The sequence below is a fragment of the Antechinus flavipes genome, chromosome 5 (genome assembly GCF_016432865.1).
Source record: "Antechinus flavipes isolate AdamAnt ecotype Samford, QLD, Australia chromosome 5, AdamAnt_v2, whole genome shotgun sequence".
Taxonomy (NCBI): domain Eukaryota; kingdom Metazoa; phylum Chordata; class Mammalia; order Dasyuromorphia; family Dasyuridae; genus Antechinus; species Antechinus flavipes.
In genome coordinates this window covers 90,667,206-90,681,847 of record NC_067402.1, presented here as the reverse complement: position 1 = coordinate 90,681,847, position 14,642 = coordinate 90,667,206, and the positions used below count along the sequence as shown (strand labels likewise).

The 14,642-nt window shown below is 50.2% G+C and overlaps 2 protein-coding genes across 5 annotated transcripts in view; one reads left to right on the top strand and one right to left on the bottom strand.

Moving 5' to 3' along the window:
* ASIC3 (acid sensing ion channel subunit 3) overlaps positions 1-2,906 on the top strand; it is a 14,624-nt gene extending 11,718 nt beyond the window's left edge. The window contains exons 6-11 of one of the 3 annotated variants that reach the window (XR_007947902.1): positions 41-191; positions 1,592-1,683; positions 1,853-1,932; positions 2,060-2,131; positions 2,332-2,529; positions 2,728-2,767. Coding sequence is in view for 2 of the 3 variants with exons in the window: in XM_051963433.1 (XP_051819393.1) it covers positions 41-191; positions 1,592-1,683; positions 1,853-1,932; positions 2,060-2,131; positions 2,471-2,529; positions 2,728-2,806 (533 nt within the window). In the remaining variant the exon portion in view is untranslated. Of the gene's footprint in view, positions 1-40; positions 192-1,591; positions 1,684-1,852; positions 1,933-2,059; positions 2,132-2,331; positions 2,530-2,727 lie in introns of those variants that run through there. The other 2 variants (XM_051963433.1, XM_051963434.1) reach the window with 2 other exon arrangements.
* A 1,565-nt stretch (positions 2,907-4,471) lies between these two features.
* Positions 4,472-13,147, bottom strand: CDK5 (cyclin dependent kinase 5). Of its 2 annotated transcripts, XM_051962586.1 has the most exons (12): positions 12,196-13,147; positions 11,411-11,499; positions 11,252-11,319; positions 10,513-10,573; positions 10,367-10,423; positions 9,404-9,499; positions 8,944-9,018; positions 8,650-8,746; positions 8,322-8,391; positions 6,080-6,140; positions 5,773-5,853; positions 4,472-5,576 (listed from the first exon to the last, which is right to left on the bottom strand). In XM_051962586.1, exons 1-12 carry the CDS (start codon positions 12,230-12,232, stop codon positions 5,490-5,492), a joined length of 879 nt encoding a protein of 292 aa, XP_051818546.1. In that variant the 5' UTR covers positions 12,233-13,147; the 3' UTR covers positions 4,472-5,489. The 2 variants fall into 2 exon arrangements, with proteins under 2 accessions (XP_051818546.1, XP_051818545.1); XM_051962585.1 differs by lacking the exons at positions 11,252-11,319; positions 11,411-11,499; positions 12,196-13,147 and having other exon boundaries at positions 10,513-11,220.
* Between the last annotated feature and the right edge of the window lie 1,495 nt (positions 13,148-14,642).

Genomic DNA, 14,642 nt, shown 5'->3' with positions numbered 1-14,642 from the left:
CGGCCCGGCCCAGCCCCGCGTTCCGTGGCTCTCCCCCCAGACAGCATGCTGAGGAAGGACACGGCCTGCCCCTGCCCCAGCCCCTGCGCCAGCACGCGCTTTGAAAAGGAGCTCTCCATGGTCCGGATCCCCAGCCGCGCGTCCGCCAGCTTCCTGGCCCAGAAATACAACCGCAGCAAGCAGTACATAGCGTGAGTCGCCGCCCACCCCAAGGCGCACAAGTGCGGACCCCCGCGTGCCCCCCCCAGTTCCACAACATTCACGGGCCCCCCCACACACACACGGACGGGCGCCGGGCGGGGACAGGACGGAGCCTGGGAGCCTGATGTCCGCGCGCGCACAGGGACCCGGGGGTACCACATACACAGGGGGGATCCCCATAAAATGGGGGGGAAGCGGGGGGGGGGGAGCGACACAGCCAGGACACCTTAGAGCTTCTCTTCCAACTTACACACCTGGGGATGAGGGACCGATACCCGCGGGCTCAGGGAGAGCCTGACCCCCGTATCCCTTCCTTCCTCCAGCAGGCACTCACACTCACACACACACATACACACTCACAGACACACTCACATACTCTCACAGACACACTCACACACACACAGACACACACACATTCACACTCAGACACACTCACACACTCTCACAGATACACACACATTCACACTCACACACAGACACACACACACTCTCACAGACACACACACATTCACACTCAGACACACACACTCACACACTCTCACAGACACACTCACTCTCACAGACACACTCACACACACAGACACACACACACACATTCACACTCACACACAGACACACTCACACACACTCACAGACACACACACTCTCACAGACACACACACTCACACACTCTCACAGACACACTCACACTCAGACACACTCACTCTCACAGACACACTCACACACATTCACACTCACACACAGACACACTCACACACACACTCTCACAGACACACACACATTCACACTCACACACACTCACACACTCTCACAGACACACTCACACTCACAGACACACTCACACACATTCACACTCACACACAGACACACTCACACACACACTCTCACAGACACACACACATTCACACTCACACACACTCACACACTCTCACAGACACACTCACACTCACAGACACACTCACTCTCACAGACACACAGACACACACACACATTCACACTCACACACAGACACACTCACACACACTCACAGACACACACACTCTCACAGACACACACACATTCACACACAGACACACACACACATTCACACTCAGACACACTCACACATTCACACTCACACACAGACACACTCACACACTCTCACAGACACACACACACAGACACACATACACATTCACACTCAGACACACTCACACATTCACACTCACACACAGACACACACACACTCTCACAGACACACACACACAGACACACACACACATTCACATTCACACACACTCTCACACACGGCCTGGTCTCTCCATGCGGGGGGTTGCTTGGAGGGAGAGGGAGAACTCGCTGGTCCTGGCCCCAGGCCCTGGGAATCAGCCGCGGTCCCTTCTACCCTCAGGGATAACGTTCTGGTGCTAGACATCTTCTTTGAGGCACTTAACTATGAGACCGTGGAGCAGAAGAAAGCCTACGGAGTGGCCGATCTGCTGGGTGAGGGATGAGCCTTGGGGAGTGGGGACACAATCTAGGCTCCAGAGCCAGGGTCCCGGGAGTGGACGGGGTCCCGGGCAGAGGTTGGGCCAGAGGAGTCTGGGGTGGAGGCGGGGCTGGCGCGGCCTGGAACAGAGGGGAGAGCGTGGCTCTTCTTGCTCCTTCCCAGGCGACATTGGAGGCCAGATGGGGCTCTTCATTGGTGCCAGCCTGCTGACCATTCTGGAGATCCTGGACTTTCTCTTTGAGGTAGGATGGGAGCCCATTGTAAGTTCTGAGGGGAGGGGGGAGGGCTTGTAGGGACCCAACAGAGAATGTGGACAACAGGTGGACAAAACTAGGGAGTGTCTCACACATCGCTCTCCTCTCTTCTCAGGTTTTCCAGGACAGGGTTCTTGGTTACTTCCAAAATAGGAGGAGGTCACAGAAGAGACCCAGGAACAGCCTGGTAATGCTGCTAATTACTGATTTTTCTAGTACTCTAAGTTTACAGAATTTTCTGTAAGCACCAAGCAAACAGAGGAAATCCTGGGGGAAAGGGAGCAGAGAGCACTGTAAGCTGCTCCGGCCTGGAAACCAAGAACCAGGAGAGCTTGTCTTGGGCACTTACTAGGTTTGTGACCTGCTCAAGACATTTCATTTCTCCAGGTCTGTTTCCCTATTAGTGAAATGAAAGGTGTCTAGCCAGATAGATGGTCTCTAAGACCCCCTTTGGCTCTGACAGTTGATTTCTTTCCAATATCTGGCTGCCATTCCTATTTGCGGCTTCCCATATCCCACGTGATAGCTCCAACAAGGGATTGACATCCACCGAAGTCCGGGACTCCACTTCACTGCTAAACCCAGGTAATGAGAGATCACCTCATCCCACCCTCCTGAACCCCTGATCAAGACAAGGGGACCCTGACTAGTGCTTCTCCTTCCCTTCCAAGGAAGTATGTGAGCAAAGGGAAGTCCAGGAGGCAAGCCCGAGCCGGGGTGGGCGTGGTGTTTGTAAAGCTCTGAAGTCACCTGATCCCAACTGATCTCCTTCCCCTCTCCTAGGCCTCCCACTCCCCCCTGTGGGGTCACCAGGACTGTTTCCACTTCTCACCGGACCTGCTACCTGGTCACTCGCCTCTAGACTCAGGTCCGATCTGTTGTCCCCCGGGGCTCCCTGTCCTGCATGCACTAGCCTGCTAGCCCCTCTCCAAATAAAGCTGCTGATGGGCGAGAACCCAGAATGGCTGTTTGAAAAGAGTGACTTTTGCTAGAGATGAAAAACGAGATAGGAGGTGGCTTAGACAGGCCTTCCATATCACAAGAATATATATATGTGTGTGTGTGTGTGTATGTACATATATATATATATATATAGGGGGTGGGTGGGGTGGGGGAGAAAAATCCTTCCGTTCAAAAACCTCTCTCAATGTCCTGACACACTGCCCGAAATTCTCCCACCAAAGCTTAATGGGTTCAGGCTGAGTGCTGCTAAAAAGCACTCTTGCCCTTCCTCCCCGATTCCCGACCCAAGATGAGGTTACACTGACTACAAATGGACGGAGGGAGAACTTTGAGTGCTGCAGGGGTACAGTCCCTTCATCCCAAGGAGTGCTTGGGGTGAGGGCTGGGGGAGAAAAGCTACTGCATCTTCCTCTTCTTTATTGCTAACAGCGACAAGGAGCCTCTCCTCCGGCTACTTTTTCTCTGATCTAGAAGCCAGGCTTACCAGCCACAGAGCCAAGTGCTGGAAAGTAGAGCTCCGAGGGGCGGCTGGGTGGCCGAATGGACGGGTGGGTAACCAGCCCCGGAGTCAGGAGGCCCCCAGTTCAAATGTGTCCTCAGACACTTGACGCTCAGGAGCTGTGCATAAATCAAGAAAAGAGGGAGGGAAACAAAACCCGGGAACTGGCCATCATCTGTCATTTCCTCCCCCAAAACGACACCAGAAATGCAGTATCTCTTCCTCTTGCCTTACAGCCTCCCTAGTAGAAGCCTCTCACATGACGACTCTAGTCAAAATAACGGGGGTGGCCAGGGAGCATACATTATCATCCAGTTTTACAGATAAAGAAACAGACCTGAAAAGTGAAGGGGAATTGCCCACAGTCACATGGCTGGAAGTTATCAGAGCCGAGATCTGTAGGAGGGCAGAAAACAATACAGCAATGTTGCAATGCATTTAGAAACGAGAAGTTTGGAACAGGTCGTGAGCTCCTCAAGAGCAGGGACTGTCTCTTAGCCCTTTGTACAACACCCGTGGCACTGACTGGTTTATTGACTGACTGCAGGAAGGGGAAGGAAGAGCACTGGACAGTGAATCCGGAGACTCGGGTTCCCATCTTAGCTCTGCCATTTGATAAAACGACCTACTATCCTGTCTGGGAGGATTTCATCCTGTTGTTAATACTTAGTCCTAAACACCTCTCAATGAGAGAACCTGCACTGGATACTTTTTGGAAATGGAAATATAATCTGTCCACTTCCCAAACTATTTACTGACTTCAGTGAGCCTTGCTGTGCCCATAGCTGGCTGCTCTAGCACAAAAATGCTCTAGGAAAAATGAAAAAAAACCAGAAAGCTGCTCTCCACATTCCTTAGACTTGACTTGGCCACAGACTCCTGCCGGTGGGTCAAAGGGCTCTCACTTACCACATACCCAGGACTCCCCTGGCATTGGATTGCTCTGGCAATGCTGGACAGTAATAGTTGGGGGGCAGGGGAGTCACGTCTGATATTTTGATCTCAGGGTCCTCCCACCTCGAGTTATGTTATGGAGCGAATGGGAGAGGGCAGAGCACAAAGCAGTCAAAGCCATACTGTTTATTAATAAATGACAACTCTCATTTTCTAGTCCTAATTCCCCCTCCCTGCCCCCAACCAGTACTCAGAATAAGCCCATACATCTCCCAGCCTTTGGGCAGAAGTCAAGCATAAAGGTTCACCCTCAAGTCAGGTTCCACAGACACCTACAAGTGGAGGGGGCTCAGGAACCAGTTCATCCTCTGCATGAGACCCCCAGCACAGCAACTCACCGAGCTGAAGACCCCCAGGAAGAGAGCTCCCGGGCGGCCCATATGCCACTTATGGCTAGGTCTAATTGCCTAGGAAGACTTTCCTCTGGATGATCCAAAACTGAGCCCTAATTTCCACCTAGTGTTGACTTCTGCCCTCTGGTGGGCAGAGCAGGCCCAATCTAATCCCTCTTCTGAGTGACGGGTTTCACTGGGTTCCTAAGAAACTGGACCGTGAGCCAAAAGGGGGCCATGAGAGTGAGTGGGGGGAGATGATGGCTGGACATGTTAGTAAGTGGAGGCAGGTCACAGTCTTCAGGCCTCTGCTACCATGTCTCAGAACAGAAAGACACACACACCTTCTCTCATGACATAAGCCTAGATTTGTGGGAAAGAAGCCAATTTATGAAATTAAATAAAGTCCATACATAAGGGGGGGAACGCAGGAAGTGGGGGGACAGGGGCTCCGGCTGGCATCCATCCTTCACACCCCTAACCCCACCAAGGCTGACCCCAAACATCTGGCCCAAGTAGCAGAGCTTAAGTGCATAGCACCATCCCCACCCCTACCCCTTTTCCAATGGGGCGGGGGAGTCTAGAGAAGGGCCAGGGAAGAGAAATGGGCAAAGGAGGCTCCAATCCCTTAGCTCCCAGGGTCTATTTCTCCTGCCCCAGGGTCCCTGGGTAGGTAGGGAAGAGGATGGGCCAGCAAGGCGAGAGCGCATCGAGCAGCTCCCAATCTGAGGACCTAGAGGGGTCGAGGGTAGTGGACTCGGTTCTCTGGACATGGAAAGGGCAAAGGAGACCCCTGGCTAGGGAGGGCAGAAGTCAGAGAAGTAGGGATGCTGCAAAGCTTCTTCCGCTGAGATGCGTTGAACTGGGTTACACTTGAGCAGGTTCTAGGGGAGAGGGAGAAATTGGAATGGGGCTAGACAGGGGACCTGGTCCTTTCCCTTCTCCCGACTCCCAGAGTGCCCCTGGCCACCCCCTCCCTCAGTACAAGAAGCACATGCACTCCTCCCACCTTCCCTTCCCCCCCATCCACAATCAACCTGACCCTTCCTCCTCTCAGTCCCAGAACACCTGGCCCTTTACCTGCAGTAGGTCCCTCCCTGTGGCGTTGAGCTTGGGGACAACATTGACAAGTGATGTCGTTGCTGGATACATGGGGTAAGGCTAGAGAGGGAAACGGGGGCTCAGACACACGGCAGCATCCGCGGGAACTGGGGGGGGGGAGGGTGGGGTATTAGGGCTTCAACGGAGGCTGAGCTGGGGACAGTAGGAGGGGGAGACACATGGGTCACACGAGGGCAGCCACGGGAGCAGGAAGGAGACGCTAGAGGAGGAGACTCGGCTCTCAGACATCAAAGGAGCTTGTGTCCTAGGCTGAACTCACGCCTACCTTGTAGTCTGGAAGCTTGGTCATGGCAGGCCACTGCTCTTCAGTTGGGGTCCCCAGCAGCGTGAGAGCCGAGGTTAAGGGTCGTGATGAGAACCGAGGGAAGGTGTGTGAGACCTGGGACTCTCACCTCGGTCTCTGCTACCCCCCACAGCGAGTGAGCCCCCAGAAAAGTGGGTGTGTAAATGTGTGTATGAGTGCATGTGTGTGAGAGTGTGAGGGAGACCAGTTCGAGGACCTGTCTGAAGTCCCAGAGCCCGTCCGCAGCAGAGCCACGGGTGGAATCCAACACTCAGAGTGGCGCTTCCATCCTTGGTCTCCCTTTGCCCTCCGTCTCCGTGACTAAGCCCCTTAGGTCTCTGCATCCACTCCACCTTGATCCATGCTGATGGATAGATCCCTCCAGTTTCTCCTCCTCTCTCCTGAATTCTTCCACCACAGAACACTACTTTGACCCCAGCTCTTATGGTCTGAGGTTCTTTTCTACTCTCAACTCCCACTCTAAAATCTTCTTAATATCATATTAATCATTCTTTCCTTCACTTCCAAGTTAAAACTTCTCTACTTCCACCTCCTAAGGCATCTTTCCTACCTCACACCCCTCCAGGGAGCTTTCCTCGAATAATCTAAGCCCTCTACTATTCCCACTGCTACTGTTTTCCTGGGGGCCCAAAACTGAACTAAAGGGTCATCTCTGGAAGCATTTAATAAGAACAATTTTTTTAATTTTTAAATTTTTAAAAAAATTTTTAAAAATGTTTTTTAAATAGCTCTTCAAAAGTTTATAAAGCATTCCAGGGGCCCATTTGATCCTAACAACAATCCCATGAGATAGAAAGATCTTAAGATTACAGCTCTAGTGTTGAACTAAGAGATCTGCTAGTCCAGTGATTTCCATTTAGTGGGAATTCTCCAGTGGCACTGTAATTAGCAAACTACGGTCAAGAATATCACAAACAGTATATTCATTTACTCTAGAAGTTCACATTGGTTGTTGCTGCTGAAAGGAGTTTGTGGACCAAAACCAAAAAAGCAGAAAACCATTGGAAAGTACTGATATAGTCCAATGCCTTCATTTACATGATGATACTGAATCCCAGGCAAATGCGATCATTTGTCCAAGGTAATAGCAAGCAGCAGAGCTGGGCCCCTGGTCTCCAATGCCGCAGCACACTGCCCCTCCCTTCATTAATAAGCGTTTTCTTTATTAATAAGAAAACCAATGCCCAGGGAAGCCACAATGGCCTAGCAGGAGCTGGACTCAACCGACCTCCCGCCTCCAATCCTAGTGTTCTAACTAACAAATCCTAGTCTCTCACTCCAGGGATTGAAATTAGAGTCATCCTCACCCCTTTCCACTCCTCTTCTCCTCTATACAGCCGGCTGTTGAGTCTTCTCAATTCTACACCCATACTTTAACATGCATCCCCTTGTTCTGACCCAGCTGCTCATCCCCTCTGACTTAGCTGCCTGGCCTTTTCACTCTCCAATCCATCCTCCATATGGCTGCCAAATGAACATCCTTAAAACAAGGCCTGAAGCTTCGGTGGGTACTTTCTTGGTCTCTCTAAAATAAACTTCAAATTTTCCTTGGCATTTAATGCCTTTCAGGGGTCTGACTTCAATCTGTTCTTCCCGATTAACTTCACATTAGTCCCCTTGCACACTCTACATTGTAGCTATACTGGGTATCTTGTATATCTCGTATAGATGTACTCCATCTCCTGCCTCCAAACCTTTGCAGAGGCTACTTCCCACATCTGGAACACTTTCCCTCTTTACCTCTAGGGAACTCCTACTACTGTTAAGACTCAACCCAAGTACAACCTGCTCCATTAGGCTTGATCCAGTTGCTAATGTCTCCTCAGCCCTCAAGTTACTTCATTTATTTATTTTTATTTATTTATCTATGCCTATGTTTTTTCCTCCCTGTAGAATATAAGCTCCTAAGGGTAGGGAGTGATTCCCTCATCCCCAGCACATGGCATAAAAATGTTGAATTGAATTCTTCACACTGAAGAACTGTCTTTTGTTCATATAACTTGACAAATGTGTTTCTATTTCATCAAAGTCCTTGTCTTGTTCCTCAAGGATTCCTGACTCCTTTGCAGCCTGTACCTCTCCAACTCTACCCTGTCCCTAGCCCAATTAATGTCCATACTCTATTTCCTACAGGCTCAGGAATTATAATTCAGCCCTAGGATCTGGGGAGGGGGATTCTCTAACTCAAAAATTGGAAGGATATCGGAAGATTCTTTTCAGCTGATCATCTACATCATTCCCAGGGAAGAGAGGCCGCCCAGCATTGGCCAGTTCTGTGGAAGACAGAAAGTCAGTGAGAGACTGTGGATGGCTCATGCTTCAGATGGGCTCCCAGTCCCCTCCACCACTGCCTCAGACCACCCTCATATTTAATGTGCTTCTCCCTACCCAAGTGTTCTCATCCCCACCTCCCCCATCTCCCCTCCAATCAACTGTCCACAAACTCCTTTTCCCTGAGAACATAACCAACAGATTTGACCGACTCTGATAGGGAAGCAAAACAGCCAGATCCAGCCCCCCCATTTTATCACCTGCAAAGATGCATCCAGCTGACCACATGTCAATGGATGTGGAGTATAGTTTGGCCCCGAATAGGACATCTGGCGGACGGTACCACAAAGTGACCACCTGGGGGAGATGGAAAGGACCCAAGCCTACAGTGACCCTCCAAGCTAGGATAACAGAATTGGGAGAAGATTCCCCTCACAGAGGAGGGAACAGAAATGAGGAAGCAAGAATGATGTTCCAAGGAACTGGACTGGGGACAATGAGAAGGAATCTCCGTCCCCCCCCCCCCCCATTTCCTTCTGGGTACCAAGGCTCACCTCTGCAGAGTAACATCGAACAGGGATCCCAAAGGCTCGCGCCAAGCCAAAATCAGCCAGCTTGAGCTCCCCATTCTGAAGGTAGAGGAACGAGAAGTAAAAAGGGAGAACGTCTATCAGTGAGAATCAGAGGAGACAGCAATGATAAAACAGACATTTCTACAGCTTACAAAGTGTATCCCTCACAATCACCCAAATGTTAGCATCTATTTTACAGAGTAAGAGACTGAGGTTCATAAAAGGAAAATAATTTGCCCAGTTATACAAGTGAACCCAGGTCTACTGACTTCAAGTCCAGTGGAACTTTTTTACTCCATTATTCTTTCCCATTTAGAAAAGATCTAACTGGTCCCAGGGAAAGCTTCTCCTTCTCAGCCTGAGCTCTCAAACCTAGACCACAGGCACCCAGTTCCTAGTCCCACCCCTTGCCACCCTCTTTCTCTTCACCCTGACACAATACCCGATTAATTAGAAGGTTCTGGGGCTTCAGGTCCCGGTGCAGAACATTACGGCTGTGGCAGAATCCAAGGCCTTTAAGCAGTTGAAAAAGGAATGACTACAGGGAAGGGGAGAAGTGGAGAAAAACATCAGATATTCTCATACATTTTCCTAACTAGCCCTAGATTAGACTGTTCCCCAGTACTGTTCCAACTCCAGTAAGCTGGTCTATATGCCTTTCCCCTGCAGTACATCTCTCTCTCATTTGGGTCTCTGGTTCAGTCAACCTCCCCACTCCCATCCAACAATCCCACTACCAGGGAAAACAAATCCACCCTTCATGGCTCAGTTCAAATCCCATTTCTCGGCCACTCTGATCCACACTCTCTCTCTCTCCTGACCTCATTAGTATTCCTGAATACATCCTGGCCCTTAATCATATACTATCTTAACTAATCCTCCAGCTATTTCATGTCTGAGTTTTCATTCTAACAATACTTTGTGCTCTGTGAAAACAGTGATTACAGCCTTGTCTTTATCTTAGACACAGCCCTAGCACTAGGCAAGACACGCAGACAGGTGCTAATAATCTGATTAGATTGCGTTTAATTGAGTCATGATCATGATTCCATTGAGGGTTTTCTTGGCAGAGACACTGGAGTGGCTGGCCATTTCCTTCTCCCCCTCACTTTACAGATGAGGAAACCGAGGCAAACAGAGTGAAGTGACTTGCACACAACTAGTAAGTCCGAGGCCAGTTCTGAACCCAGAGTCTTCCTTCTCTGTCCTCTGAACCGCAGCTGCCTGTGCTTACCCAGATCGTGTTAGACAATTTCTACCTTTGGCTCCCTAGTGCTGAGCACCGTACTCTATACAAAGACGATCTTTAATATGTTTGTGGAACTGAATCAAATACACTCTCACACCCGATGAAGGCCAAATACTGCCTAAATTCGGCCCTTGTTTTCCCCGATTACCACCTCACCTTCACAATCTCGGGGTCCAGGTCTCCATTGCAACTGTCAAAATATTTCTTCAAATCCTGGGGGAAGGGGAAGAAAGATGGGTTGTCTCAGCCTCACTCTTTGCACATCAGGGCTGCCCCTCCCCTGGGCTGCCCCCTCTCCTTACTTGGTCACAGAACTCAAAAACCAGGGTCAGTTTCTTGTCACTGTGCAAAACATCATGAAGCCTTTTTGGGGGAGGAAGAGAAAGGGAAGGGAGAAAGATGAAGTCAGGCCGACGGGAAGCCAGACGGAATTCTGCTATTCTCACCCTTAAGTCAAACCCTTTGGATCTTTGGTCCCAGCTCCTCACCTGGATGCCCAGCGCAGACCTCCCGCTTGCACGCCCAAACCCAGAACCCTTTAACCCCCAGCACCACTCAGGTACTGATACCCCATCCCTCCCAATTTCCCCAATCCTAACTTCCCAGCTGCAATTTCCAATCTGCCTGTGCTCAGCTCCTCCCAGTGACCCAGTCAGGCACTCAGAGCGGAGGTAAACAGCAATCATTTCTGTTGGGGCCAGAAACCCTGCGGATCGTCCCTCTCAGATTGACTTATTTAGATTTTTTTTGACTAGGTGAGAGAGGCCGTGCTTTGCCTCAATTGTTCCCTAATTAACTTTAATATAATTAATTAATTCAATTAATCACTGAGTGGAAGCAGCCTAGCTGAACTGAGGCCTGAGATTAGCTTAAAAAGGGCCAGGGTCTCCCCCTGCATCTCCAGGGGCCCTGATCCATGTCCTGCCACTGCACCCGGATGGCTCTGGAGGGGAAGGGGAGGCCGTGACCTTGCCCGGCCCTCCCTCCATTCAATCCCATGTGGCCTGATACCACCATGAGGGGCCCCTTCCCCAAACAGACCTGACAATGTTCTTATGCTTCAGTTCCTTAAGCAGGCAGATCTCTCTCAGGGCTGAGCTCGGGACCCCCTGGGAGGGACGGGACGGAGGGAGAGTGAGACCGGGCGCTCGGACACCCGCGCAGCCCCTCCCCCCAGGGGCCCACCAACCCGGAGCCCACCTCGTCGTCATCGTCCAAGCGAACCCGTTTAAGTGCCACGATCTCGTGGGTCTCTCGGTTCTTGGCCTTGAACACGGTTCCATAGGTGCCTGGGGGGGAGGGGAAGGGGAGAGGGGGAGGGGAAGGGGAGGGAGGAGTCAAGGCTGCTTTCCACCTCTCCCCCTCCCCCACCCCAACATTCCTCCCCCGAGGCGGCCGTAGGGGATTGCGGGCGTTGGTTTGGTTTGGTTTGGGGGGTGCGGGATATGCAGGAAGGGGGTGGGCGGACGGGCAGCAGAGGCTGAAAAAGGGACATTTAAGACTTAAGGAAACAGAAGCAAGGGCAGGGATTAGAAGCGCCTGGATGATTTCTGGTGGGAGAGTGGACGAGGCAGGCTGGTCCTAGGCGAGGGAGACCCAGAGAAAGCAGCAGAGCGATAAGCAAATGGGGTGCCTGGCGCTGGTCTGCAGAGGGAGGAAAGCTGGGAAATGACTAGGGGGAAGCCTGGAGGGAAGCGGGGGGAGGGGAACCAGTGTTTGCGGGGCAAGGGGTAGCTGGGGAAAGGGGCATCTTTTGCAGGATGGGGTTAGGGGGACGGGGCTTCATGCAGGAGGGTGTCAATTTTGCAAGAGAGGACGCCTGCCTGGGGGAGCCCAAGGTGTACATTTGCAACAAGGGGATGGCTGCCGAAGCTTGGGAGGTCGGAAGGAGGAATTGCAGGGCTTGCAGAGGAGTAAGGGGTAAGGGGCAAAGGGTGAAGGGAGTGGGGGGAGGGTCTTTGCAGAAGAATTTCCCAACCAGTTACCTTCGCCTATCTTCTCCAGTTTCTCATACTTCTGCATCACGACGACCACGGGGCCCCTGGCGAGCCCCGGGTTCCCAGGCTAGGACCCCGGCTCAGCTGGGGAGGAGGCTACAAGGAGTCCCCCCAGGCCGCGCCCCGCCCCGCTCGCCTGCCTACCCTCCTGCTCGGCGGGACGTGGATTATGGGACCTGAAGTCCTCGAGGCTTCCTGGCCTCCGGGAAAAGCTCGAGCTAGAGGAAGTCAGAGGACTACAAACCCCGGCGTGCTCTTCTCCAGGACTCGCCCGTCTCCGACTCCAGGGACGCCAGCCGGACAGTGGAGACAAGCCTCGGACTTCAAGTCCCAGAAAGCCGCTTTTTTCGAGGCCGTCGCCGTCGCCGCACCGCGTCTCCCATCATGCACCGCGTAAAGTTCTTCCTCTCCAAGCGAGCTCTAAGACTAATCCGAGACTACATGTCCCAGAATGCAGTAGGGAATCTAGAAGGGATGGACCGGATCCTGCGCAGAAGCTGCACCCGCGACGGGGTGGTGGGTCCTTCTATAAAACAGCTGCTGGGGGCTTCCAACTCATTCTACTGTGCCCCTCTTCCTCCAGACCCCTTGTAATGGGAGTGACTAATGATGATGTCCCGCTGATCCCCAGGCTGACCATTTGACCCCACAATAATAAGCTGATCCCAGGAATGGATTAAACTGGCACGGGCCGATAGACCACCAATGACTCCCCTTCTCCAAAAATCTCCCCTCTCCTGGGGTCTCTTCACCCCTTGTACTTTAGCAGGTTCGCTGAGGGACTGGCCCTTTAAGAACCCAGGTCACCCCAGGATGCCCCGGGCGATTTCAGGCTTTTAGAATAGCCTTAGATGAAGAGTCCAGCCCCCTTATTTTATAGAGGGGATGCATTGAGAGAGGTCTGTCTGGGGGTGAAATAGGCTAAGACGGAGAGGAGGACGGCCAGGTGCGATAAACTCTTTTGGAAGAGATAGAAGCACAGACTGCTATTACATTAAATTAAAATAGCTAGCATTCATTGGTGTTTTACACACACATATTTCCCCGGAGCCTCATAACAACCCTGAGAGGTGGGTGCTTTTAGTACCCCACTTTTACAATGGGAAAATTTTAGGGAACAGAGGCTAATTTGCCCAGGGTCTCACAACTGGGGTCTAAGGTTAAATTTGAACTCGGGTCTTGACTCCATTCAAGCTCTCTGGCTACTTAACTGAGGCCGTATTAGCTAGTTGTAGCTTCCTTATGAGCAGCACTATTTCTTATTTCATTTTTTGTAAATCTCCCAAGATCTAATACAATGCCTTGTATATAACAGTTCTTAATTTGATAAATATTGAACCATGTGTAAGCTATAGTATCTATACAACTTAATAATATGTATGTGGCCTTATAATTTCTTAAATTCTTCCAAAACTTGTTTTCACATCCATTATGAAATTTGATCAACAACACTGCCAAGGTAAAATAATGGCAGATAATATCCTCATTTTACAAATGAGTAAACTGAGATTGAGGGATGTTGAAAAGAAAGCAGTGTATTTGGAATCAGAAAATCTGAGAGTTCCAGATTGTGGGGCTTTGATGAAATTATACCACCTCGGTGGTTCCCTGAAAATCTATTAATTGAAGTTTGAGTTTGTAAATATCTTTAATCTTTAAAATCTATAATCCTGTTATCTTAAATGATATAATTACTAAATCATAGGTGTTCTGGCTGGCAGTCCAGTACTCTCCCCATTATAACATATGCTCATTATACATAGATTGATACATCACTCCTTTCCTTTGTTCTTTTCTTCAACAAATATGTAATAATAACTAACCCTTTACAATTTACAAAGTGATTCATTACATATATTTCATTTTATCCTTCTCACAGTTTTGGGAGTTGAGCAGAACAGATGTAACACTTAATTTACAGATGAGAAAGTGCAATATAAGAGTGTCCTGTAGGACAAGGAATCTCTTGACTCTCATGTCCATTGGTTTACAAAATAGGTGTAGAGTTGGAAGGGACTTTAGAGATCATCTAAGTAACCCTTACATTTTAAAGATTTTAAAAAAGAAAAAAAAAAAAGTCCATACATTTGGGACTGGTTTTAACACTAAATCCAGTTGTCTTTGTGCTGGGCCTTTTTGAGGATACAAGACAAGCAAATGACAGTTAGGTCCTTGATGAATATACAAAATGGCTGGCAAGTAACATATGTGAAAAAATTAAATACTAAAGTTCACCAGTGATAGTAGCCTTTACAAGAAACAGGAAAGGGTAGGGTATATATCTAAGAGGCTGAGATAACTAAAAATTAATGACCCACAAAGGCAGTTGTCTACTAGCAGTGCTGGTGTGATTTTTCATGGCCCCATTCAGGTTTTCTCGCCAAAGGTACTGGAGTGCTTTGCCATTTGTGTAGAGAGCCAGGAGAAGTACGCTT